The 27,949-nt window shown below is 37.2% G+C and overlaps 1 protein-coding gene and 2 pseudogenes across 1 annotated transcript; all 3 read right to left on the reverse strand.

Annotated features, from left to right (window-relative positions):
• Positions 1-50: 50 nt before the first annotated feature.
• Positions 51-15,357, reverse strand: LOC103938305 (annotated as a pseudogene).
• Positions 15,358-16,562: 1,205 nt separating this feature from the next.
• Positions 16,563-17,911, reverse strand: LOC103938303 (annotated as a pseudogene).
• A 2,446-nt stretch (positions 17,912-20,357) lies between these two features.
• LOC103938290 (ABC transporter A family member 2) lies at positions 20,358-26,411 on the reverse strand. The gene is made up of 16 exons (XM_009348296.3): positions 25,711-26,411; positions 24,629-24,860; positions 24,361-24,530; positions 24,044-24,229; positions 23,833-23,928; positions 23,556-23,756; positions 23,297-23,456; positions 22,986-23,212; positions 22,622-22,739; positions 22,456-22,532; positions 22,191-22,280; positions 21,937-22,080; positions 21,386-21,691; positions 21,226-21,306; positions 20,903-21,079; positions 20,358-20,781 (listed from the first exon to the last, which is right to left on the reverse strand). Exons 1-16 carry the CDS (start codon positions 26,077-26,079, stop codon positions 20,515-20,517), a joined length of 2,901 nt encoding a protein of 966 aa, XP_009346571.2. The 5' UTR covers positions 26,080-26,411; the 3' UTR covers positions 20,358-20,514.
• Between the last annotated feature and the right edge of the window lie 1,538 nt (positions 26,412-27,949).

A 27,949-nucleotide genomic window follows, 5' to 3' on the forward strand; every position in this document is an offset into this window, starting at 1 on the left:
GAATAATCATAAAATTAAAACTTGATGATGAAATAGGCATGTCTCGTGACTCATCTTATCAAGGGTTCAATGCTTTCCTCGTAACTAGTAAGCAACTTGAATCGAGTCCGAGTCAAATAAGCCCATTTGTCGGGGAAAACAATATCACTTCTCCTCAAACTTTCATTCTTCATGTTGTATAGAATCACCTTCATGTAGGCAGGGTTCTGTCTGCTCAACCCTGAAGACTGGAGGAGGAGCTCATCTGTGTGAATGGTACAAAAAGGAACAGCGTACCCTGACTCTGCCCAACGAGGAAAAACGATGTTCTCCTTAACCCAGTTCAGATTTTCGTAGTCCTTTAAAATCCATAACCCCATCGCTTCATTTTTGTTCATACTCCTGTCACCTATTAGACCCAAATATCCACCCACACCAACTATATTTCCCACGGGATAACTAACAAGATGCGTGAAACAAGTATAATCTTCAGGAAGTGGGATCACTCTGAATTTCTCGTCTTCATTGTCGAAAACCACAATGGGGTTGTGTGTCCCATGCATCCAATGTATGGCCCCATTTACGCACACACTTCGCCTGTGAAAGGGGTGTTAGAACCAATCAAAAGTCTAGTGTATAATATATAACAATTGCATAGTTTTTATTTCAAATGGAAAAAACTCAACGACAAATACAATATATCAAAACATAAACACTTAATGAAATTGTATATAAAATCACAAATCACTGACTTGTTTCTTGAAGATAGAGGCTTGCAGAAGCAATCTCCTAAGACAGAAATTCGTCCCTACACCAGTGCAGCAATTCAATGGACGTCTATCTTGCAGGATACAACTATCTAATCCAAGTTCTTGCACTCGAACTTGGATTCTTGGCGAATTGGTTGTGGTGTTTCTCTAAGAAGTATGAAGAATTCGATGGAAATTGTTATCTTTGTTTCTGGTCCGACAGCCATATATATAATGGCGTAAATGAGCAGTTGAAACCGTTCATATTTATCTTTAAGAACGGTTGTAACCGTTTATGTGATCAGTTTTATCCTTTCGGAAAAAACTGAATGCAAAAATCAAAAACGTAAAAATGATACTTGGGTTTTTCGTCCATCCGAGCCCCAAGGCCTAAGGCCCATCTTTGACATTTAATATATGCACCCAAACCCTCCAAGTCTAAGGCCCAAGGTCCATGGCTTTGGCCCAATTCATTTCAAACTATAAGTGAGTGAACTCACTTATAAAGATGTAGTGTTAAAGTTGTTTGGACGATGTGGGACTGGCAGTCCCACATAACACAAGTTCCAACAATACCCCACATTTTCTATTCAAACTCTAGCAATACCTCACATTTGAATAGAAAATAAGATACTAGCTAAATTAGTAACGTCTTTTCAGGGAACTTAAATATGATATGCATCGGGATAGGTGTCTTTTGGCCTTGAACCTTCTCTAGTGAGTACTTATCGGATTTACCTAATGAAGCAGTGAATTTACTATCTTGAACTGATCATTTTTTAGTAGGAAAATCGAAACAATAAGTATCACACATATCACATCTTGACACACTTCAATTCATACGGTTGTGTTCACCTGAACATATCCTGATTTCATGAGACCTTCAGAGAATTGTAGCCATACCAATTCTCAAAGATGTGACCCCACATCAATCTCATATAGGTAATACTAATAAAGAATATCTTGTTCTATTCATCTTAACCATAAGATATTAGCATTATTAAGAATAGTTATTCACCCTCTTCGTCTTACAGGCAACACACTGTTTTCCATCATAAAAATGAGTAAAGATATTGTGTTGTTTACTTTGAGTTTTCCTCAACTAGTTTGCCTATTGAACCTAGACCATAGGATCTGCAATTAGCTAGGTTAGGTTTCCGTCAAGTTATAACTCATTGAGTTGGCTTTAAACCCATTCCACTCGATGTAAATGCCACTTGATCCTTGGATAGGCCTTTTGTCAAAGGATCGGCAATATTCTCCTTAGATGTGGATGTAAATGCCATTTGATCCCTAAACGCGATCTCGATGTATAGATCCGGAGAGGATCTCTTCCCCTTTACAAGGCTCTCCAATTTCGGTTAGTACATCCTCCTTTTCTCTTTCAAGAAATTGATGTCAGTATTAAACTTTACTCAAGTAAAAGCTCTCATGATTTCTTCTTTTCAAAATGCGTAATAGGTAGAAGTCATAAGCTACTCTTCAGTTCTAGTGATTCTACTGTATTTGATGTCTAGGATTGATTCATTTTTTTTAAGTTTGGGGACCAATCCATGTCAGTTATGTTAGTGGTTTTCGATTTAAAGTGTTGTTTGTGGATGAATTACAAAGTAAAGTTGGTTCTATGAGGGCTAAATCTAGAGTGTATTATTTTTGTTCACTTCAAGGGTTATATTGAAAACGTAATCAATTAAGATTTTAAGATCAGATTTAGGGATCAATTTTACTAGGTGTGTGTTGCAAGTCTCATAGTATTCATCAATAATTTTGTTGTCCATGCACACCCGGCTGTGTCGAAATGAAGCAGGTGTGTAGTAGAGACCACCATATTACTTCTCTCTAAGTTTCATCATCAATATTGGGTTGAGGTATTTTTCACTGCATCTAATCGATTAACAGACTAACTATATATATGGCTTAAGACTTTAAAATACAAAATCAATTCTTATTTTTATAGCATGATAATCAACACTAAAACTCTAAAACCACTAACATTAATAGTACATTCGGCTCAAAGCATCTATAAAGTTCTTGCAAATTGAACACATTATGCATGTACATGATTTCACGATTGTGAGTTTGGGTCAAATCTTCCACGGATGCACTTATTAGTTGTTTGAGCCGGATGCACTACTTACTTGATTGGGAAAGCATACACCACTTAGTGAATCCGACATGGATGTACTCTATGGTGGTTGTGGAAAACTTTTTTAAGTAGCACACACTACAAATTGGATCAATGGAAAAACTTAGAAGGGCCACAATTCGCACCATGAATATCAAAGTGTGCGATGAGTAAGACTACAAAATAATAAGAATATTATTAAACAAACGAGAATGTTGAAACGGCTACAAAATCCCAATAGACTACATCGTGACTAACTTGTTTTCATAACAAACTATAAGCTATATTTATAGAGAAAAAAAAAACCTAGAAACCCTAATTCGGATGGGTTAAGCCCATATACTAAACTAACAAGCAAACCCAAATAATCATAAAATACTAATATTTTCCAACACCCCCGTCAAACTCATAGTGGTATATGACATGGGTTTGCAAACAAGCAAACGTGGACTGGCTCTGTTAGGCAGACTGGTAGACATGCAAACGTGACTTGACTTGGCTTAACTGGCAAACTGATTCCGACTGACTGATGTTAAGAGTATGGAAAGAAAACATATTATTGCTCCTTGTCATTAAATGGATGAGATTTCCATATTCCAATTACAACAACAAACGGAGAGAACCAAGAAACTACTATCACTCGAGTGTCCAAGCACTCGAGTGACAAACCAAAAATGCCAATCTTTTCCCAGTCAATTATTTCGCATTGCCCGTGTGGGCCTTATAAAAACCAAACAATTTTTTGTCTTTTTTTATCAACACTTCTGATCAAAGTATTGATCAAAGTAAAGGTCCATCTGATCAAAATAAAGGGCCATCATTATACAATACTCCGGTTCATCAGAATTGAAGACAGGGGCCAACAGACCAGCCTCGAACAACAGCAGTTCCAAAGACCGACAACCTGGATTCGATTTGGTAGCAGCAACGACGGTTAACAAACAAGAAGTGCAAACGTGAGCAGCAAGTGAGTGGCTCTCAGGCAGCGGGTACTGCAGTGCCAAACCATGAATGGGTCGGGTGCGGGTTGATTAGCTAGGTCTGGCAACGGGTGGTGCACAACGTAGTGCTAATTGATGCGGGACGGATCTGGGTGCGACGGCGGTGAGTCATGTAGGCGATGGTGGGGTGGTCATGGATGTTGGTGGTTTCGGCTAAACAAAATATTAAGAAATTATTCCGTCGAAATCGTACCAGTCTGCTAATTTATTCAATTCACTAAAAGCATGAATGTGAAACAAAATTATAAGAAAAACAGGATTAAACTTATGAATCATAACCAACGTTCATCAAAATGAAAATAGAATAAATAAGAAATTCCATTGAAAATCCACAATGTAAAATTGACATTAAAACTTTAAAATAGAATCGAAATAATAAAACTACATACTCGTAATATAGGTTTCCCCCCTTGCTTTAGCTAGGGAGATTAGTTCTCCATAAACTAAATAGAAAAAGAAAAGTTTAAAATTATGAAAGAGCCGGGCCCTTTGGAAACAATCAAATGGAGATTATTTGAGATGTTGCCGCAGCCAATCTCCCTTCATATTCTTCTTGAATAATGGTCATTGATCAACCCATTATTAATATGTTAATGCCAATTCCCATAACCCTTTGAATAATGATCATTGATAAGCCTTAATGCCATATTGAAATGGTAATGGCTGGCCGTTTCTTTTTCTTCTTCTTTGCTTTCTCCTTTCTTCATTTCTTTTCGGTAACCGACATAGAGTTAATCACCAATTTATTGTCCTGTGCCTCACCCTTTAATTGCCTTGCAACATTCTCATAGTCTTGCACATTAACATTAATATAACATCAGTAAAAAATTAAAACAAATTAGATATAAAACCTATTTGACCTGTTATACATGATAAAGCACAAATTTGATAAATTACTAGAAAAAAAACTTGTAACGGGTATAATCAAAGCGCATTAGACATGCACTTTTGAGCAATTATCACACCCCACAACTAGCTTATTGCTAGTCTCTAGCAATTCAAGCAACTGAAAACATACTCTAGCACCAAACCAAAAACAAAAAGTCACATGGAAAAATCAGTTCCCCTACATAACCATCAAAGCATTTTATTCAAGTGTACATAATAATCAAGAGCCTTAATAAGATAAATCAAGCGAATCCACAATATTCTAGTATTAGTAATAATTTCTCAAATATCTTTGGAGTGTAGTGTGTGAAATAGCCATAACAATGTGATCCTAAGTTTCTTTAAATCTCAATATGAAAACAAGTAAGTCTCTCATAGGATTTAGACTCATGCACTCAATATTTCTGCGTTAATGTGTCTCATTCAAGTGATCTCATAAAAACATACCACCATATGCTTGCTTATCCACCTACTCGCTGTCAATATCATGTGACTACTTGAATCAAAGGTCTTTATTAAGGTTGTAATGGGGCTTGTGGTTAAGGTTAAAAAAAAAAGAAAAAGGAATGGGAAAACAAAGAGCCTATGAAAATTAGTAGAGCACATGATGAAAATAATTGACTGCAAAAGTCACTTGAATCCTCGGTGGCTCTATCAATATTTTGAACATATTAACACTTTTCGCTATTAGAGACCACATTTCATTGTGTTGGGTCTCAGACTTCATTTCAGCAAGATTGTGTTTTTTTTTTTTTCTTTTTATTTTATTTTATATAAATATATAAACAAGAGTCAGTTTAGATACCAAACACATATACTCCTTTCCTTTCAAGACTTTTCGGCTCTACAAACTTTCATAGACTGAGGTAGGATATAGTATTTAAGCTTTATGGGTAAGGAGAACATGGGTCATGAAAGAACATGCTTATTTAGGCTTAAATGGTTATCTAAGGGATAATGTATCAGGGACACTAGCTTGTTTGGCCATGGTGGATATCCTAAATGCCTTATTCATTTTTCAATTTATCACATGAATTGAAATATGTTCGATAGGTTTAAAGCAAGTTCTAGAGACACATGTGATTGTGAGATCATACGCACAAGAATAAAAAGCGATTGATGTATGGTGTTTCAATCATATAGGCTCACAAACTCACAAGGCTACACAAGATCACCAGATTCACATATTAATCTTTAAATCATGCATTAGTTTCACATCAAGATGGCTATGTGCATTGCTTTTCCAAGAATAATAAAAAAGGTAGGGAGCTAATAAGAGAATAAAGCATCTCAATTAAAACATGCTCACTATTTCCTTAATTAACATGTATGAAATTCAATTCAATCTGATCATTGGGTTGAGAAACTAACAAAAATCTAATTAAAAACAGTAAGAAAAATGCAAATTTCCTTTTTTTTTTCTTTTTCTTTTTTTAAATTGGACTTTTTCTTTTTTTACTTTTTTTTTTTTCAAATAAAAGGGACGAAAATTACATAAAATAAAAATAAAATGAAAAACAACTCAACATGTCGCCAAAAGCAAGTAAAACATACTTCTACTCCCCCCAACTTAAAACTGACATTGTCCTCAATGTTAATATTCATAAGAATAATAAGCAAGAAAGACACGCAATTTAAATTGAGACAAAGATTCAGGAAAGAATACACCTGAAGGTCTAAGAAGGCTTCGAAATTCTTCCAGCAACTTGTTGGCGACACATTGATAAACTGAAAAAGAAACAAAACAAACAAAAGAGAAAAATAAAAGAAAATATGGGCTAGAGTAAACAAATCAGTCCTGATAAACAGGATCCTCCAAACCAATGGTCTCATCCTGCAAAGCAATACTTTCCAAAAAGGGCTTAAGCTGCTGACCATTAACTTTAAATACATTACCATTCGTTGTATCCTCGACCTCCACAACTCCAAAAGGAAAAACTCTTTTCACCACATAAGGACCTGTCCATCTAGAACGAAGTTTACCAGGAAACAAATGCAATCTCGAATTGTACAAGAGTACTTTCTGCAAAGGCTCAAAAGTTTTTCTCAAAATATTTCTATCATGGAAAACTTTCATTCGTTCCTTGTAAATTTTAGAACTTTCATAGGCCTCATTCCTAATTTCTGCCAATTCATTCAATTGAAGTTTTCCATTCAAACTGGCAGCATCCAAGTTAAAATTGAACATCTTAATAGCCCAGTAGGCTTTGTGTTCCAGTTCCACAGGCAAGCGACAAGCTTTCCCATAAACTAGTCTATAGGAAGACATACCAAGCAGGGTTTTAAAAGTTGTACGATAAGCCCATAATGCATCGGTTAGTCGGATAGACCAATCTTTACGATTTGGGCTAACCGTTTTTTCTAAAATTTGTTTTATCTCCTGATTGGCAAGCTCAACTTGGCCACTAGTTTGGGGATGATAAGGGGTAGCCACTTTGTGAGTAATACCATATTTTTTCATCAAAGCTTCAAATGGTTTATTACAAAAATGTTTACCCCCATCACTGATAATAGCTCTAGGTGTTCCAAATTGGGAAAATATATTTTCTTTTTAAAGCACAAATTTGATAAATTACTAGAGAAAAACATGTAACAGGTATAATCAAAGCACATTAGACATCACTTTTGAGCAATTATCAGGTTACAGACCTTACGTTTCAGATTGGCTCTGGTGTGGCGCGGCTCCGGCGGTCAACACGATGCCAATTTTTCTCTTCCAAATTTTTTTGTTTTTCAAACTACACCAAGACAATCTAAACTGGAAATAAACAATGAATAACATAAACAGACATATTGATTCAAATCAAGAACAAATTAAATCTCAAATGATCAAACCTACTCTGATACCAAGTTGAATATCAAAGTATGCAACGAGCAAGACTACAAAATAATAAAGAATATTATTAAACAAACGAGAATGCCGAAACGACTATAAAATCCTAAGAGACTACATCGTAACTAACTTATCTTTATACTAAACTATAAGCTAGAGCTGCAACTTGGGCAGGTTTGAAGGTCAACCCAATCCTAACCCAACTTTTACAATTCGGGTTCGGGTTTGGGTTGGGTTTCATTCGGGTTCATTTGGACTCGGGTTTAATTGGGTTAGGGTTTACTTGGGTTGTGTTCGGGTTGCCCAACTTTTTCAAGTTTAATCTTGTAACAACTTAGTTTTCAAGAATTCCTAAAAAAATTAAGCCAAGTAGCATCAAAGCTAGCTAACTTTAATTTCATAAATCTACTATAAAGCTTTAGGATTTAGAAACTACAAATATAGGCTGACTAATCAAAGCCTCTTATTCCCTAAAAGCTTAGGTAATTATAAAGGGTAATTTATTAAAAAAATATTAGAAAGCGTGTTGGTTTGGACTTGGTTCACTTGGGTGTAGTTTGAGCATTAATTAATATGGGTTACAATCTGGTTAGATTGAGTTTGGTTAGTCGGGTTGGGTTGGGTTGGGAATGGATGGGCAAATGATCAACCCAACTCAACCTAATCAATGAACAGGTTGAAATTGGGTTGGGTTCGGGTGGGTTATAACTAAATAAAAACCCACTTGTTCAAGTTTAAAGTCAGGTTGGACATGGACGAGTTCGGATTGGCCCAACTCAAGTTGTACCCGTAAAGAGAAAAACCTAGAAACCCTAATTTGGATGAGCTAAGCCCATATACTAAACTAACAAGCAAACCCAAATAATCATAAAATACTAATATTTTCCAACATTAATAATATTCTACTTGGACATTGCTTAAACTAGCTCCAAACAACAACTCAGTGTTTTTTCACAGGAAAATTTGGTTTCCTCCAACATTTTATGTGTTTTTTTTGTTTGTAATTATTTTGGATAAAAATTGAAATCTTTTGTGATCATAAGAATCTCAATAGAGTACGAAACGGAATTCATTCAAACCTACTTCTATAAATCTCAATTTACTGCCCTTAAATTTCGTAGTTTTCAACATTTTGTACATGAATTTTTTTTTGTCCCAGAGTTATACCTAAAGTGTTAATTTTGGGACAGTCTCATACATCCGTTAGTCTGGCTGTTAAGTCTCCCGTTAACTGGTGATGTGGCGTCCAAGTGAACAATGATTAGACGCCACGTATCAATATGAGTCCCACATGGATATTTAAAAAAATAATTTAAATTTTGAAGGAAAAAAAAAAGGTGTATTCTTCCTCAACACCCCTCGGACCCTCCCTCCCTTCTCTCATTTGCACATCTACATCCATCCAACCTCCGCACATCCATCATTCCCTCACCACCCCCCCCCCCCCCCCCCCGACACGACTCCACTTCCAACCCGAGCTCGAACCTAGCCAACATTACCCTTGCTTCGATGGTCGTCGACTGCATCATTTTTAGCATCAATTTCGAGGGGCGGAATCATCATGCCGTCATTTTGGGTGGGCGAGGTGGATGTGCAGAGGTTGGATAGGTGCAGAGGAGAGAAGGGAGAGAGGTTCATGGCTCCCTTTACGCACGCCACGGCTCGAAAACTGAGTGAACCCCAACCTCAACTCAATCTTTATATCGTACAGATGCACCCTCACACGCGCAAGGTCGACCTGGTCCGTACTTAATCTTGGAAATTGGACGCGGAGCTCACCAGTGTGAATGGTATAGAAATGTAAAAGGTATGCCAACTCCCTCCACTGAATGGCAAAAGTGAAAGACTCCTTAACCCACACTTGATTTTCGTAGTCGTTCAAAATCCATAACCGCATTATATTTTGCCCCGTCAACTGCACCCTGTCGCCTAGAGCCAAACGTCCACACACTTCAACCATAAACGGATCAACCCTAAAAAGATTATAATCTTTAGGAAGTTGGATCACTCTGCTAAATTTTTCATCTTCAATGTCGAAACCCACAATCATATTTTGTGCCCCATTGACGCACACGCTTCCTTCATAAAACAGGCATCTATGTGGATCAAAAGGGAGATTATTAAGGTCTACCTCTATGCATTTCCACAAATTTATCCCCAGTGTGATTATATTGAACATAAAATGTATACTCCCAGTATTGAAGTATCTATTATTATTGGTGGTAGGGTTGTCTAGTTGTCATTGTACTCATTGTCATCTTACTTTCTTACTTTCGGCTAGGTTCCCTCATCATGTAAAGCTAGGTATTAGTTTAAGTTAGAGATAGTGCTTCAATTATGCTTGCTGAGCTGCCATCTCAATGCTTGCTGAGCTGCCATCTCAGTCCGCACCTTTCCTCTACTTTCTGTCTAGTATTCCACTTCTATTTATGGTTGATCTTGTAAACCATTTTCATACATGAAATATACATCAGATTTTCCACATGGTATCAGAGCAGTGATTCCACTTGGACCTGCTTCTGTGTTCCTCCGAAAATCCCACCAAACCAGTTGAGTCATTATGGCCATACCAGCAGAAAAAACTTCAAAAAACGAAACCATGGATACCAATCCAATTCAACGTTTGAGCTCAGTGCTTCTAAACGAATTCAACTACCTGCCCTGGTCACGAGCCATTTCTCTCGCTCTTGGAGGACGTGGAAAGCTTCCATTCATTCAAAGGGATGACATCATCCCCGAAACAACTGCACCAGATTATGCAGCATGGGTATCCCAAGATCAACTTATCATGTCTTGGCTGTTAAACTCTATGGAACCAAAGATGGCTGAGATTTTCAGCTACTCAGTATCATCTCACCAACTTTGGAACTCCGTACGAGACATGTATGGAGATCTAAACAATGCTGCGAGAGTCTTTCAGCTGAAGAAAGATCTTACGGAATTACAACAGGGAAATCTCTCTTTTGTTCAACATCTTGGCAACTTGAAGGCAAAATGGAATGAATTGGATCTCTACAGACCTCACACCACGGACACAATCATTCTTTTAAAGCGTGCAGAAGAAGACAAAGTGTTCCAGTTGCTTGCCAGCATTGGACCAGATTATGAAGATCTTAGAAGCCATCTCTTAATGACACCTGAACTTCCCACTTTACAGATGGTCTGCAACGTTATTCAACGTGAAGAAGTAAGAAAGAAGGTCATGAACGCAGACATGGTCGTTGGAGAATCAACTTTTAGGCCATCAGAAGCAAGAGCCTTCACCTTCTCCAGACCATACAAGGGGAAACGACCAGACTTAAAATGTTCTCACTGTGTGAAGATCGGTCGTACAGGTATTGGACACATAAAAGAGAAGTGCTGGATTCTTTATCCAGAACTTAAACCTAAGTTCAATGACGATGGAAGAGCACCAAGAAACCAAATGAAGCCTGCCTACACCCCTAGAGGAAATCTTGTTTGCGAGAATGTCTCCAATAATGTGATAAACTCTTCCTCTAGTCCCATTGCTCTCATAAATGAATTCGCTAACTTCTTGCAACAGAAACAAGGAGCAACAAATCATGAAACTCCTTCAGCCATGCTCGGCAAGTTTGCTGGCTTCCTCGAACAATCAAACTCAGTGTCACAAAATGACATGCCAGGTATTATTGCAACTATCTCCACTGCTTTGGATCTTAGTAGTAGTTGTGATTTTTGGATAGTTGACTCAGGAGCTACAGATCACATGACTAACGATGCATCTTTACTAAATGATTTTCAAAAATTTTCCACCCCTTCTTTTGTCTCCGTAGCTAATGGCACCAAAGTTCATATAGTAGGCAGAGGGAAACTCAAAATCTTCTCAAGTCAAAAAGAGTCCCTTGTCATGCATGTCCCGTCTTTTCCTTTCAAACTATTGTCAGTAGGAAAAATAACACATTCGCTAAATTGTCTTGCAATATTTTCAACTCACTCTGTGATTTTCCAGGACCAAGTTTCGAAGGAAACGATTGGTAAAGGGTTCTTCCTCAATGGACTGTACTATGTCAAATTCTCTTCAAGTTTCCCAAAAAGTTTCTACGTAAACTCAAGCACTGTAAACAAGGAGCAGCTGTGGCACATGAGATTAGCTCACCCTTCTTCACATGTTATGTCTTTTCTTTTTCCTAGTTTCTGTAAAATGATTCCAGATTGTGAAGTTTGTCAAAAATCTAAGTTCACCAGGTTACCCTTTCCTCACTCTCTCTCTAGAGCTACCAAAGCTTTTGAAATAATCCATTCTGACATTTGGGGACCTGCCACCTTAGAGTCCTTTGATGGTTACAGATTTTACATATCGTTCATTGATGATTTCTCTAGAACTACTTTTGTGTATTTACTTAAATTCAAGCATGAAGCTTTCCAGTGTTTCAAAAGTTTTCATAAGTTAATTCAAAATCATTTTAACTCTAAAATTGGCATCTTAAGGTCTGATAATGGGTCTGAGTACACTTCCAAAATCATGACAACTTACTTAAGTGAGCATGGAATTTTGCAACAAACAAGTTGTGTAGGAACGCCACAACAGAATGGCATTTCAGAAAGAAAGAACCGAGATTTGCTTGAAAAAACACGATCACTAATGTTACAAGCAAAAGTTCCAAAGAAGTTCTGGTCTCAAGCTGTACAAACCGCTGCATACATCATCAATCGCCTTCCTAGCAGAATCTTGAAGTTCAAATCTCCCTATCAAATTCTCAAGGGGAGAGAAATTGACATAAGTCATCTCCGTGTGTTTGGATGTGTATGCTATGTGCACATTCAAACCATTCACCGAGATAAACTTGATCCAAGGGCTATCAAATGTGCATTCATAGGTTACTCAACGTCCCAAAAAGGATACAAATGCTACGATCCTAAGACCAGAAAGGTATGTGTATCCAGGGATGTGCGTTTTGATGAAACTCACTCTTTTTTTCAAATGCATGATGATGAATCTCAGGGGGAGTCCTCATATGAAGTGTTTCCTACTCCTCTCTTCCTTGGTGATACAAGGCTGTCAACACCACAAAATGAAGATGTTGAAGTAGAGCCAGCTTCTGAAAATATAGAAGCAGATAATGAAGAAGTCATTCTCGAAAGGAGCGAGCCTCAACTTGAACAACCTCCTCCTCCACGAAGGAATCCTTCTCGAAACAGACAACCTCCAGCCAGGCTTGATGATTTTGAAATCTACACGCCTAGACATCCTATTGGACAAATGGTTTTTCATAGCAAGAGCTCTTCATCTCATGCTGCCTTTGTGACCAGGTTGTCCCAAAATTCTGAGCCTCGATCCTTCGAAGAGGCACACCAATCTCCTGTATGGAGGCAAGCCATGCTTGAAGAACTGAAGGCACTTGATGAAAATCAAACTTGGAGCATTGTTTCTCTGCCAAAAGGTCAACATGTGGTTGGGGCAAGATGGATTTATAAGACCAAATTTCACTCAGATGGAAACATAGAGCGGCACAAGGCAAGGTTAGTTGCAAGGGGCTTCACACAAACCTTCGGAGTAGATTACAAAGAAACCTTTGCACCTGTGGCAAAGATGAACACAGTTAGAGTGCTTCTTTCGGTGGCTATCAATTCAAACTGGTCTCTACATCAAATGGATGTAAAAAATGCCTTCCTACATGGAGAGTTAGAAGAAGAGGTATACATGCGACTACCACCTGGTCATGAACGAGAAAAGGAACAAGGAATAGCCTGCAAGCTTCACAAGGCTATTTATGGTCTCAAGCAATCTCCAAGGGCTTGGTACTCAAAACTCAGTTCTGTTCTTATGTCATCTGGCTTTAAACGAAGCAATGCAGATTCTTCAATGTTCACTAGGATTGGTATGCATGGAAGATTGGTGGTACTTGTTTATGTGGATGATCTTATTGTCACGGGAGATAATCCAGAAGAAATAACTGCCCTCAAAGCCACACTACATTCAACATTCAAAATCAAAGATCTTGGCAGACTTCGATACTTTCTTGGAATCGAAATGGATCAATCTCCAACTGGTTTGTTTCTAAATCAACAAAAGTACGTTCTAGATCTTTTAGAAGAAGCAAATATGTTGCATTGCAAGCCTGCCAAAACACCACTACCAACAAATTTCAAGGATGAAACCTCAGGCATCCAGTTTGAAAATGTATCGGAGTATCAAAGGTTGGTAGGAAAACTTATATATTTGACTATAACCCGACCTGACATTGCTTATGCTGTTAGCTTTGTCAGCCAGTTCATGCATTCTCCCTCATCTCATCATTTGCAACTAGTTAAAAGGATCCTTCGATACTTGAAAAGCTCAATATCTACTGGGATTTTCATGCAAAACAACGGACACTTCACCATTGAAGGATACACAGACTCTGATTGGGCAGGCAATGTTCTTGATCGCAAATCCACAACTGGTTACTGCACTCTTGTTGGTGGTAATCTCGTTACGTGGAAAAGCAAAAAGCAATCTGTTGTAGCTCGGTCAAGCGCAGAAGCTGAGTACCGTGCAATGGCATCGACTGCATGCGAACTTATTTGGCTAAAGAGGTTGCTACGTGATCTTGAAATCATCTCCTCCAAACCAATTCTTCTTCACTGTGACAATCAGGCAGCAATGCATATTGCTGCCAACCCCGTCTTCCATGAACGCACAAAGCACATCGAGGTTGACTGTCATTTCGTTCGCAACCAAGTTCAGTCCAAGCTATTACAAACTGTATTTGTTCGCTCCAGTGATCAACTTGCCGATGTGTTCACCAAGCTTCTGCCTTCTGCACAACTTGATCGTCTTCTCTTCAAGCTTGGATCCAGAAGAACTCTCGATCCAGCTTGAGGGGGAGTATTGAAGTATCTATTATTATTGGTGGTAGGGTTGTCTAGTTGTCATTGTACTCATTGTCATCTTACTTTCTTACTTTCGGCTAGGTTCCCTCATCATGTAAAGCTAGGTATTAGTTTAAGTTAGAGATAGTGCTTCAATTATGCTTGCTGAGCTGCCATCTCAATGCTTGCTGAGCTGCCATCTCAGTCCGCACCTTTCCTCTACTTTCTGTCTAGTATTCCACTTCTATTTATGGTTGATCTTGTAAACCATTTTCATACATGAAATATACATCAGATTTTCCACACCCAGCACGGACAAACTTTTGCACTTGGAGGACCTTGTACTCGTTTGCAAGAGGACTAAACCCAACATGATGCGTAACATAGATTGTGCTAGATGCGGATGAAGTGTGGGGAAGAGCAATAGACTCTCGTGTGCAAGGGTTAAATATGCGAACTGGGTTTCCATGATCAATTTGATTGGGAATTCAAGTATTGTGAACGGACCTTACTTGAAGGTACAGACATACCAAGCCATTGATACTTTATGCAGTATAGGGACATCCATTGGTTCGCAGCGCTGGAAGGGTTAGAACATGTGTGGCGGGTGTAAGACTTCCTTGTTGGTCGATTTCTGAGGAGAAGAAGTGTTGCTGGCTTGTGACTTGGTCCCAAGTGGTGAGGAGGTAAGCGTACTTGTTGCATCCTAAGTGGTGATGGGCCTCAACAAATGAAGGGCTGTGGGTGAGAGAGGACCAAGACTTGCATACGCATTTGAAGCTCTTTTACAAAAAAGTTTACTAAGCATTCTGCTGCTTTATTTCACAGCTGCTTATTTTCACAGCACAATAAAAGCAGCTTTTTTTTTCAAAGCACAGCAATACTAAACTAGCCCTTAGACGGTAGCCTTGGGAGTATCTCGAAGCATGTAATTTGGCTGGGGAGCTCTGGACCAGTTGATCATTCCATGTATATTGATCTATATTCTGTACTACTTTCTTAGGATGCAAGTTATCGGCTGATCGATGCAGCTCCTGGTTCGTATCAGAAGAAGAGTAAGAGGATATAAAGAAATGACAAAATCTAGTTGGGAATACAGGCCATACAGTAAGCTGCTTTGGTCCGTCCGCTTGTATCATTAAAAAAGACAACAAAATGTCACTTCAGCTATGTTTTCATTTTTTGTTGAATTGTTTAAAACCTTTGGAGGGTAAAACAACGACAGATAAAACTACTTCTGATTTAATATTTGATGTCAATTTGTCAAGATATATATATATATTTTTCCTTTTCTTTCTGTTATATAAAGAAAAAGTAAAATGTTCATTAACGTAGTATATGAAGTTAAGTACTCAGGAAGATATGGAGCCTTCATAGTTTATGGGGCTCGATAAAAACTTTGTTGGAAATGCATTTAAAAAAAAGGGATAAAGATACTGTTTAGGATATTCTCGTTATTTCTTGTGACTAGTTAGGGTATAAGAAGCCATTTACTCCCCAGTACTCATTGTGAGTCGAAACAAGAACAAAATTTGAGACCCCAAAAGCAGCCAAATGTACCCACCAAAGAATTTCGTGGACGTTATGAGTGAGAACATAAGAACAAAATTTGTAACCGAAAAGCAGTAAAATGCACTCATTGATTGACATAAAACAAAAAAAAAAATTACCCACCACAACATTGCATCAAACAATCCAAGTGCAAACAGAGAACAAGTTCATCATTCTAATTTTTTGTTGTTGTGATGAACACACATAGACAGAAGGTACCCACCACAAAATTTTGATGAATTCCTCTTACACTACCATCTGTATTACGTTTGACCCAAAATTTAATCAGTTAGCATGGCAAATTAGGGGCATTATTTTTTACAACATTGGAAAAATAAGTTGATGGATACAAATGAAACCAAAACAAGAGCCAAAAGCAGACAGTTATTCATATAGTATCCAAAGTATTTATCCAAGTTTTTCATGTAGAAGAATTTTCAAAATACAGTATAAATGATGACAAATAAAGTCTTAAGAAAAGCGAAATCATTACGTAACTTGAAGCAAAATTCATTCTAGCCAGAACCCTCAGGGCCTCAAACACTATTTTTTCAAACATTTCACTTGTCAGGGACCGATTCCATAATGTTCTTTGATTATACTTTGGACTTGGTTACTCTCAATTTTCGGCTTTTGGTCTAATTGCCAAGTGGACGAATATAATTGGACACCAAAAGCCTCCACTTGGTCGGGAAGTTCTATGATCATATTTCATAGACGATAATTGTTGAATAAATGTTAAAAAAAAAAACATTTAGCAAATGAACCAAATTGCAACATTCAACAAAAAAAACATTGAATTGAAGCTTGAAAATGAAATAAGTCATCTCACCTTAAGGGGACGATGTTGTCATCATAATTAGCAAGAAAATTCAGCCGAATGTCATTCGGAAGTATCGATTCTGGAAAAAAAAAAAAAAAACTTTCACTTCTAAAACTCATAATCTCGAAGATTGGAGGAGGTGGAGCTCGCCGTTGTGAGTAGTATAGAAAGGAATATGGTATCCTAACTCCCTCCAGCTAAAGGGAAGGGTGATAGTTTTCTTAATCCACACCTGATTTTGGTAGTCATTTCAAAATGCATAATTCCATTGTATTCATCTGATTCAATTGCCTGTCACTTATTAGAGGCAAACACCCTTCCGTTTCAAATATATTACCTTGCTTATCGTTAATACCATGAATTCCGTAATCATAATCTTTTGGGAATGGGATGACTCTGAATCTCTTGTCTTCAGGGTCGAAAACCGCGATAATATTTTGTGTTGAGTCATGCATCCAATGTATGGCTCCATGGAGAACACGGTTCTCCTGCCAAATTGGCACTTCAGCGGATCGAATCGGAGATCGTTAATATCTACCTCTATTCGCCTCCATGAACTTGTACCTAGTTTGAAAAACATAAAGCTCATTCCCCCTCTCGATTTTAGAGGCTGGAACCTTTTTATTTGAAGGACCTTACACTCGTTCGTGAGGGGAGTGAACCCAAAGTGGTGCGTAACATGGATGGTGCGGTACGCAGGTGAATCATGAGGAAAAACTATACACTCTTGAGTGCAAGGATTGAATATTCGAACAGGATGGTTGTGATCCGTTTGAATGGTGTACAAGGTGTCAGAAAGGTAAAGGCAGACTAAGCCACTGATGCTCAGCGCTCCGTAGAGACGTTCAACATTCTTGCTTGGCGGTATTGGAAGTTTTAGAAGGTGGGTGACAAGAGTTGGACTTCCTTCTTGGTTGATTTTTATGGAGAAGTGTTGTTGTCTCGTAGGTTCGTCCCAGGTGGTGAGGAGGAGGTGACTCTGCTTGTCGCAGTAGAATTTTCGATGGGCATTTACAAAGGAAGGGTTGCGGGTGAGAAATGACCAAGACTTGCATACACATTTGAAGCGCTTCAGAGACTTCGCGGATATCCTCGAAAGTATCTCTGAAAGCTAATAACTGCGTTTGGGAGCTCCGAACCAGATGCCATGAATATCTACTAGATTCATGGGAGATTATCCTTACTACTCACAACTAGTTTTGCAGAGGTTTCAAATTCTTTGGGGTGGCAGAAACACGCGTGACTTTCTGGCACCCCAAGAATTTCAATCATTTTGTACATTTTTGTATTTTTTTTGTAACTACAATAAACTATTATATTCATATTCTTCAAAATATATTTTTCCTCAAATTATAATTCGTATTTAAACACTTATAATCAAGGGTTTAAAACCTAAATTTAAAGATATTTGAATGGAAGAGTATATTAATAAAACTCTCTTTGTCAACCAAAAGAGGGTGAAAGACTATTTAACAAAACAAAATTTTTCTATTTACATGTGATTTTAACATCTCTAATTTTTACACAAAAATTTAAAAAAATATTTCGAGGAAATAAAAAATTTGCATTTTTTTACAAAGGAACGTGGATAACTCACGGTTTTCTGTCGATTTTGCAAATTCGTACATAAATTACTGTTCAATTTGTTTATTTTCACCTTTGCCTCATTGTGAAGTTTTGAAAACTAAGGTGAGACTTTTTGTTGAGATTCTTGAGCATCGAACCCGATTTGACAATTATATGGGTCTCACTACTATATTTTTCACTTATTTTTTTAGTTTTTGACTCAAATATTTTACTAAATATATATTTTGTTGGTCCATGAACTGTAAAACAACTTCCAAATTCCTTATAAAGTTTAATTTAATGCTCAGGAAAAATATTTTGCAAAAATAAAAAATTTGCATTTTTTGTCAAAAGACATGGGTGCTAGGTGGGCTTGACATGCAAAATTAGGCGAATCATGACATGCAAAACAAGGTGGGCTCTGATCACAAAAAATAGGGCGAGCGTCTGACAAGCAAAAACAAGGCGAGCTTGCGCACAGAAAAAGAGGCATGATACATCGCACAAATTGAGGTCAGCCTTGCGCATGGAAAACGAGGCTGGCTCAGTGCACGCCATAAGGATGAGGGCTCTGTGGACGTAAAAAGATGCGGGTTTCTAGCATGCAAAACAATGTGGACACCTCACATGCAGAACGAGATGAACATGGGCACACATGACGAGGCAGGCTCTGCGCACGCTGAACGATGCGAACTCTTGGGTGCTTAGAAGACGAGTTGGGCCATGCACGGAAAAATATATTTTGAAGAAAATGAATATGATAGTTTGTTGTAGTGGTAAGAGAAATGAAATAAAAATTAATAAAAATGATTCAAATTCTTGGGGGTGCCAGAAAAGTCATGCGATGACTTTCTGCCACCCTCAAGAATTTGAATCATTTTGTGCTTTTTTGTTACTTTTTCTTACCACTACAACAAACTATCATATTCATGCTTTTCAAAATATACTTTTTCATGTAAAATGAGGCTGGCTTCGTGCACACTAAAACGATGCGAGCTCTGTGAACGCAAAATGAGGCGGGTTTCTAGCATGCAAAACAATGCGAACACCTCACGTGTAGAATGAGAAGAACACATGCACACATGATGAGGCGGGCTACGCGCTCGCAGAATGAGGTGAACTCTCGTGTGCTTAGAAAACGAGTCGAGCTTCACACATTGAAAAATATATTTTGAAGAACATGAAAATAATAGTTTATTGTAGTGGTAAGAGAAATTTATAAAAATTAACAAAAATGTACCAAAATGGTTCAAATTCTTGGGGTGCCACAAACTCACGAATTACTTTCTGCACCCCAATAATTTGAATCATTTTGTACAATTTTGTTAATTTTTTTTGCGACTACAACAAACTATCGTATTCATACTCTTCAAAATATACTTTTCCCTAGAAAATCTATTATAATTCATATTTAAACACTTGTAATCAACGATTTAAAACCTAAATTTAAAGATATTTGAACGGAAAAGTATATTAATAGAACCAACCAAAAGAGTGTGAAAGCCTACTTAACAAAACAAATTTTTGCTATTTTTTGTATAAGCCTCACCTACAGGTGATTTTAACATCTTTAATATTTTCCAAAAATAAAAAATAAAAATATACACTACATATACATTTTAACATCTCTATACTATTCTTATTTTTTTTTTTACTTTTCAGCTTAAATATTCTACTAAATATACATTTATTGCTTAATAAATTGTAAATTCTCTTCTAAATACATTATAAAAAAAAAAAATTAATGCTTACGAAAAATATTTTGAAAAAAATAAAACATTTGTATTTTTTACAAAAAAACGTGAATTAATGGGCATTGTTTAGTCAGCAAGCAACCAAAAGGTCAAGGGTCTCTAAACAATCGACAAATTCTAAGTTTGAATTCATCGTCATACGTTAAATAATCTGCTCTGGCTTTTCTTGCAGGCAACATCCTACAAGTTTCTCCTCTGTTTTCTAAGAAAAAGAAAACGATGGCCAACCTTCCACCTAACCGAATCAAAATTAAAGGCTGTTTCTGAACTTCGAATATTTGAAAGACAGTAGTATATAATAAGATTCTCGACAAATTGTAATTTACGTGTAATTTCTCAATCATTTATTTAAAAATAACTGTAAAATGTCTATGTGCTTCCACTGATGGTACTTTGTAAATGTCTAAAAGAAAATGTACCTCTAGTAACTTGTTAACTAACAGTAGGACTAGTGTTACTGATTTGGTCCGGGTGAATCACAATTCCACGAACTTGTCGTGACCGGCTGCTTCTGCGTGAAGTTGGAGCCAAGGAAGACATTGGTTCGACATTAGGTGGTATTGCAGCTTCAGGTGAGTGGCCAGATATGCAGAGGGCACCGGAATCATCTTGCTCCCAGTAAACTTCTACCATAGTCCCTCTTGGATTTTCAGCGGAAGCTGTCCCTGGAATCCCCACAAACCTAGCTCCTACAGGTATCTGCCAAATCATTGAAATAAGTTAGCGTAAAGGAGGAAGACATGAACTTATGCCAGCTTTTATTGTCGTTGCCAGTGTATCTTGCTACGGAGTACTACAAAGGGAGTGAAATTGTGCTTACCTCGACATAGGCTCCGGATGTTAAAGTGAGAGGGACCAACCTCCCCTCGGCTGTGGCAGTTTCTAGCTCTGCCTGCCTCGCAATATTCAAGAAAACTTCTTCAAGAGTTGTAAGACCAAGTTGGATGTCTGATATACCGAATTCACTTTCTCTGTCTTGTAGCTCCGCAAAAAAATTCTGCAGAAGATTATAAAATCCAAAGGAATAAGAACAGTGGCAAAACTGCAGACTCCGTAACTGAGACTCTTCTGTTAAGAACAAGTCATTCATAGTAGTTTCATTTAATCGAGTATATACAAGAAAGTAGAAAGTGAAATGATTACCTTCAAAAGCCCCTCTTTGTCATGAGGAATAACAAAAGTCAGAAAGGCCTTGTTCTCTTCTTTCGGTAAAACATCCAAATGCTGTCGAAACTTTTCCCTTGTTAGAAATTAACCCTTCTGTGTAAAAAAAGTTTTAAATCATTTTCACAAATTAACATACATCTTTAAAGAACTGCTTCACAGCCTCATGGTGAGGTGTAGTAACTGCATCCCTGTTTGGAGAACTTTGTCCATTGGTGCTTCCAGTGAAGCTCACATTAGCAATAAAACCAGTCCCAAACCGGGACTTAAGCCTGATTGAAGTTCCAATACAACGGAGCCTACCCTTTGCCATTATTCCTATACGGTCACTTAAAATGTCAGCTTCTTCCATCGAGTGAGTGGTAAGGACAATTGCACGCCCTTTTTTCGCATCCTCTATGATGTCCCACACATGCCTTCTTGTTATTGGATCCATACCAGTTGTCTGCAGATCATAAACTAAATCATATAAATGTCGAGTGTCTAGATAAACTTTTTCTCGTTGGTATAGGCTGATAGTTGTCATTTAGTATAAGGGTTGATTCTAGGCATGCAGCTTAAATAAAGGTCTGATTATTATATCAGTTAATTCAGGGCTAATCTTCAGAGCAGATTTATGTCCTGATGTCCTATGTAATCTCTGAACTTTATTTTCAAATATAATGGGGAAAAAAATTCTAATTTCCATACCGGTTCATCTAAAATGACTAACTTTGGATCACCAATGAGGGCTATCGCAAAGCTCAGGCGACGTTTCATTCCTCCACTGTAACTCCCAGCTCTCATTTTGGCTGACTCAGTGAGCCTCACCTCTGCCAATGACTTCTTAGCAACCTACATATCAGAAGAGGATTCATCTTTAGTATACCAAGAATTCAAACACTATCGAAGAAGGCATGTGAAATACTGGGAAGAATTACTCCTTTAATTAGCATAGCACATACCGATTTGATTGAAGATGGGGGCAAGCCTTTGATACTAGCAAACAGGTGGAGGTGCTCTTTGCCAGATAATGCATCCCACAGAATATCGAACTACGACCAAAGACAACATAAGGATTCTAAGTCTAAATATTTCACTGATGGATTTTAAGTCTAAATATTTCATTGAGTTGCTGCAACACGACGAAAACTATGTAATTTGCATATTTTTTTAATATTTGTGTGCGCGCGTTTATGTGTGTTTGTGTAAGGAGGGAGAGCAGTTCACCTGCGGACAAACTCCTATCATTTTTCTAATTTTTGCCATGCCGACCGAGCTTCGAGCAGAATATCCATAAATCAATGCTGTTAACAATATAGTTTATAATTTTATCAATGATTTCATCCCAGAATTGCTTTATCAATAAACTAAAAAAACGAAGGAATAGTATTACCATCTCCGCCTGTCACTGGTGTGATTCCAGTTAGACAATTGATTGCCGTGGTTTTTCCAGCTCCATTTGGTCCAAGTAAACAAAATAACTGATCCTTGGAAAAGTTCACCCATAAACCCTGAAGGTTATTCAAAAGATATCCATTGTTACTACATTATTTAATTGAAGAAAACTGATCAGATACGCTGTGTCTACGTTATATTCTTTGTCTCAAGCATTACAATATGAATGATGGCTGATGAAAATCATGAAATATCCATAAGTTTAGCTCAGAAGGCAATTCCTCTACGCAGCTAAGTGATACAAGATGTCCTTTCAGTCTCAACTTTTTTCTAAATACAAAAAGTCAGAAAAGGTTCTTTACCTTGAGGGCATGGTAAGATGAAGTCCTCTTGCAACTACAGCAACCAATTTTGGTGGTTCCTGGATATGTCTTGACAAGGCCACGTATCTGAACAGCAACGTTTGAATCTACTATGCCCTCCCTAGTTTGCTGTTTTACAATGTTCTCCTCTTCAAGGACATCTTCATCATCTGCAGTAAGTTGCTCCTGTGATGGAATTGAACCTATGCAACTGCAAATGCCGCCCTCTATGAAAAAGAGGAAAAACATCGCCATAAATATCATCTAACAACACAAACTCAAGCACAACCTGAATTTCCAGTGTTATTTACCTTTCACTTTGTTTCCACCTTTCCCAAACCAGTACCAAGGATTTAAAAAGTAAAACACCGATTTTCTCACACCAGAAATGTTAGGGATGATATTATCGAAGTAGATAGCCAGTACAAACCAGAGGAAGAACGTGACCACCAGCCATACATATATGTCATTCTATCAAAGTTTAAATGAAAGTATTAATTATTAGAAACAATCAAAAGACTTATAAACTATTGTATGTGTTGGAGTTTGAGGATCAATGTGTTTACATACAATTGTTATAACACATTCATCATCATTTGGTGCACACTTTGTTCTTCTACTCCAGCTAATCCCAATATCTTGAGGAGTGGATGTTGCACCAGCTAGTAACTGTAGAGCTTTGGCAAGAAGATTAGGTGGAAAAAATGACCAGATGATTCGGTAGGTCTTGGAGATACTATTAGAATACGGAAATCCGAACGCTGTAACAAGCTGCAAGGAAAAAATTCGCTATGAATACCATTAAACTAACAACCCGTAATACAAAATGTTGAACTGACAATCTTACCTGGGTCATAAAACCAACAATAAATATAGAGAACCCCACAGTTGTTGATGATGATGATTTGCTTATGAAGGCTGACAACATAAAGGCGAAACCAAGCTGCATGAAATGTTAGAATGGATGGATTAGAGGTTATTATAAGGATTGCTTCTTAAAAACATTTCAGCAAGTACAATAATGAATCAAAACAAGTATTTACAAAAAACAGTCTTACCATATTGAGTTGGAAAAGAAAGAAGACAAGGAACAAGACCAGAAAACTGTTGTTAAGGAAAAAATCAAACTGAAACATCATTCCAAAGAGAACGATGAAAAGTGATGAAAGAAGCGTAATAATTCCCTCCCATGTGAGCCATGAGAACCAGTATGCAGTATCATAGAGACCCATCATTGTCATTGCCTGTTGGCCAAAACAAGATAAAACATTATAACTAATTGATAATGCAAAAGAACAACACTGCAGTAATACTTAAACCCATTTAACTGGACAGAATCACACGCATTAACATAAAGCTGCTTTAGATCCATCACCTGTCTAAGCTTTAGTTCTTTCTCTGTGATCAAAGAAGTCATTTGAAACACAAAACCAAACATGGCAGTTGCAAGAAAAAAGGTCGGTCCTACTGTGTCCAACGCAGAGAAAAGCTCCATTGCAGGGTGTGCAAATTCCGTGAATGCAACGAACCAGCTAAAATTTGGATCTGACAAGTCATTATGTGAGAGCCAAGGTCAAGCTTAAAATCATGTAAGTAAGGCTTTTTGCAAACAATAAAGAACTATGAGAAACAAAACCTATTACCTCCAATCAGAGACCGTGCAATTTCACGCTCAGCAGCAATCTGGAGCGGAATTTGAAATTTGAAAGTGGGATCTTCATATTGCCCTCGTTTTGCAACAGGAGTAGAATTAGTCTGTATGCCATAGCTGATAACAGTGGCGTTTCTTTCCACAAAATGCAAAGCTCCTGGGCAGTGCATAGGATTACTATACAGCCATGCATCCACTTCAGCTGGTGTCCTAAATGATTTGACCTTCACAAATAAACAGCACGACAAGAGTTACTATCCGATATTTTGATATTCAGACTTTCTTATGCTAAATTTGGATTTTCAAGGATCCTGCAACGAAAACAACATACTAACACCATACCAATCATCACTTTGTTTAGACAACAAACGATGCACATGAACAAAACATAACACAAACTCTCTGAACCCACCTACAAAGATAAGCAAAAAGGATTAAGATTCCAATTTTTTTCCCCTCCATTTAGCCTAAATTTATCAACCACCAAACCTAATTTTTTTTTTTTTTTTTTCATATTACAATTTTGAAAAGTTTCTTTGCAGTACATATAACCCAAGGAAAAAAAAAGGTTCCACTGAACTCATACATTTCAGAAATGAATACTTCAGCATCATCATATAATTTCATACAATTTTCACATTCAATGAAAAAAAATATAAAATGCGCACGAATAAGCAAAAACAATAACGCTACTAAAATTTTTATTTGTCAAAAGTTTGATCCTTTTAAGTGTTTCTCACTAACGTTATCAGTTGTCTTGGCGCTACATAGATAACTTTGAATCTCATTTATTTGTAAATCTGGTATGTGCACTCATAAATCAAACAAGCAACTCCATTAAATTAAACAAATTAATATGCCCATAGTCAAAATCTCAAGCAAGACCCAATTAAACTCTCGCACAGCTGACGTGGCCAAGAAATATCAAATTTTTATCATTTCCACAATTAAAATTTAGAAAAATTTAGAAACTAAAAAAAGAAAAGCAAAAATAGCTGCAACATTTTTCTCTCCCATTTTCTCGCTAGCCAAACACGAGACAAGGCAACGAAAATTCAAACTCCTACTCCTTACCTTACCCGAAGGAATCGGCCTACCGGGATTATTATCCCTAATAGCGCCGACGATTCTCTGAATTCTCGCGCTGTCGCTTCCGCTCCAGACGAAGTCAAAACACGGCATCTTAATGTAGTACTTGTCCTCGCACGGCGGGATCGGCGGGGCGGCCAGGGCTGGAGGATTGGCGACGCTCTCGAACGCCGTGGAGGAGGCGTTGCGCGCGTCGATCGCCTTCTGGATGCAGAAGATGAGGAAGATGAAGAAGAAGGAGGAGAAGAGCTGGAGAAATGTGGCCCTCTTGTTCCGCCATGAGAGGAGGAGGTTCTTGCTGAACAGCGCCTTGAATTGCTGGTGCAGCAGCGGAAACCCGCTCCGCAAATTCATGGTTTCCTGAGAGCTTTTGCGGTGGATATTTTGAATTTTGAGAGTTTCGTGAGCTGGGGGGTTTTATAGTGCTTTTCCAGTGGACTCGCGGCCTTTTGTTTGGGAAGGCGCGGTCACGCGTCGAGTACCGGGAGGTGTAGGTAGAAATGGAATACCTGAATTGCCCTTTGGTTTTTGTTTGATTCGACGGATTCGCCACTGGATTTTGAGCTTCTTTTCGGACAAGAACGAGATTTCCTGCCCAATTTTTAATTTTTTATGTGAGATTTATTTGGTGTTTTGTAAAAGAAGCCTGAGATTTTTTATTTTTATTTTTTAATTTTTAGAGGAAAGCCGGAGAAATGTTGGTGATATTTCCTGGTATTTATTCAACTTTGAAAAGTTGACCTTTTTTGTTTTTTTTTGCTTTAATTTTTTAATTAGTAGGGTCGTTATTTACTTGGGTAATCAAATAATTAGGCGTTCACTATCTTATATTGCACCCTGATTTCTCCATTTGCAAGTTACACGCTGTTTGAGTGAGAAAATTTAAGATTACTACAAATTTTTAAAATGATGAGATTTATTTTGTAGAATCTGTGAATTTTCTTGTTTGATTAACTTAAAAGAACAATATAATTTGAATACAGAATTTGCTATTTTTAAACCCTCACCCATAAAAATTTGGAAGTGACAGTTATTTACATGAAATTTAATTAAACTTCATAATTAGGTTCCAAATTTCAAGTTTTTATTTTCCACGGAAATTTTAAATTTCTATATTTATGAATCCGAACAAGTTGATTGGTGCATGATAATGTATAAATTTTGACTTTTGTCAAAATTTCAATTTTATCTTCTTCATCCAAATGTGTTACTGTTTTTAAGTTTGTCTCTCGTAAATGCGAGTGATAGCAAATATTATGGTTGAGCCATTATTGATTTAAACCAAATATTTCAATTTTGTTTTAATTATATTGTTGTATTAACAAAATAATAATACTTGGGAGTAAGAAAAATTATCGTCACAAAAAAAAAAAGAACAAATCATTAAATTATTATTGGGACCTTTTTCATTCATTTTAGACTGTATCACCAACAAATACTCTTCTGTTTTTCGCTCATGGTTCGTTGTTTTTTTGTTACGTAAATAAAGTAATCCTTTCGTTTGAATTTCAATGTCTGATTAAAATACCATAGATGATTTTTCCTTTTTAGAAAATAATGATTAAATTCGTATCAAAATCTCGCCCATGAGATAGCAATAGCATTGGCATAGGATCTCGTTTTGCTAAAGAACAATGTTCTTTTACCATATTGTGTTGCCAAATGAATACTTATTGGGAATTTTTTTTTAAATGTTATATGAACTTGTATGTATTTTTTAATTTGTTATATAAACTAAAATTTTAAGCAATTTGTCATACCAACGTTTTGAAATAATTAATTTGTTATCTTCTTCTAACTCCGTTAAGTTTTCCATCCAATATAAGCCATGTGCATCGCACATGATTTGTGTTTAGGGTTGTTTCGGTGATTTTAATACCTCACTTCCCTTTTATTAAGTTGTATTCGACAAAAAACTGTAGAGTTTCTCAGGCAATGGAACAATATTTTTGATATGATAGGAATGAAATGATCATGCAATGCACTCTCTTCTGGTTATTCCAAATATGTAATGATACACAAGTGGGAGTTTACATTTTAGCATGTCACATGCTTTATAAATGAGAAACTAGTTGACGTTTTTGTGCCATAAATTGAGTTGTAGATGCATATGTGCTAAAGAAAAGTAAAAAGTGTAAGTGTTTGTACTAAAGAAAAGTTAAAAACTTGTGAAAATATGTTAAAATATCCTAAATAACCCCAAGCACAAGTCATATGCTCGCAC

Source organism: the organism of the source record quoted next, unplaced genomic scaffold (genome assembly GCF_019419815.1).
Source record: "Pyrus x bretschneideri cultivar Hongxiangsu unplaced genomic scaffold, Pyrus_bretschneideri_v1 Contig29, whole genome shotgun sequence".
Classification (NCBI taxonomy): Eukaryota; Viridiplantae; Streptophyta; class Magnoliopsida; order Rosales; family Rosaceae; genus Pyrus; species Pyrus x bretschneideri.

Bases quoted from the DNA above. Each gene is read 5' to 3' on its own strand.
- LOC103938290 (XM_009348296.3), bottom strand. From the start codon at position 26,079: ATGAATTTGCGGAGCGGGTTTCCGCTGCTGCACCAGCAATTCAAGGCG. The intron at 23,929-24,043 runs GTAAGACTGTTT...CATTTCATGCAG, and splicing joins TTCTTTTCCAACTCAATATG to CTTGGTTTCGCCTTTATGTT. The intron at 21,692-21,936 runs GTATGGAAATTA...TATGATCTGCAG, and splicing joins TAGTCATTTTAGATGAACCG to ACAACTGGTATGGATCCAAT.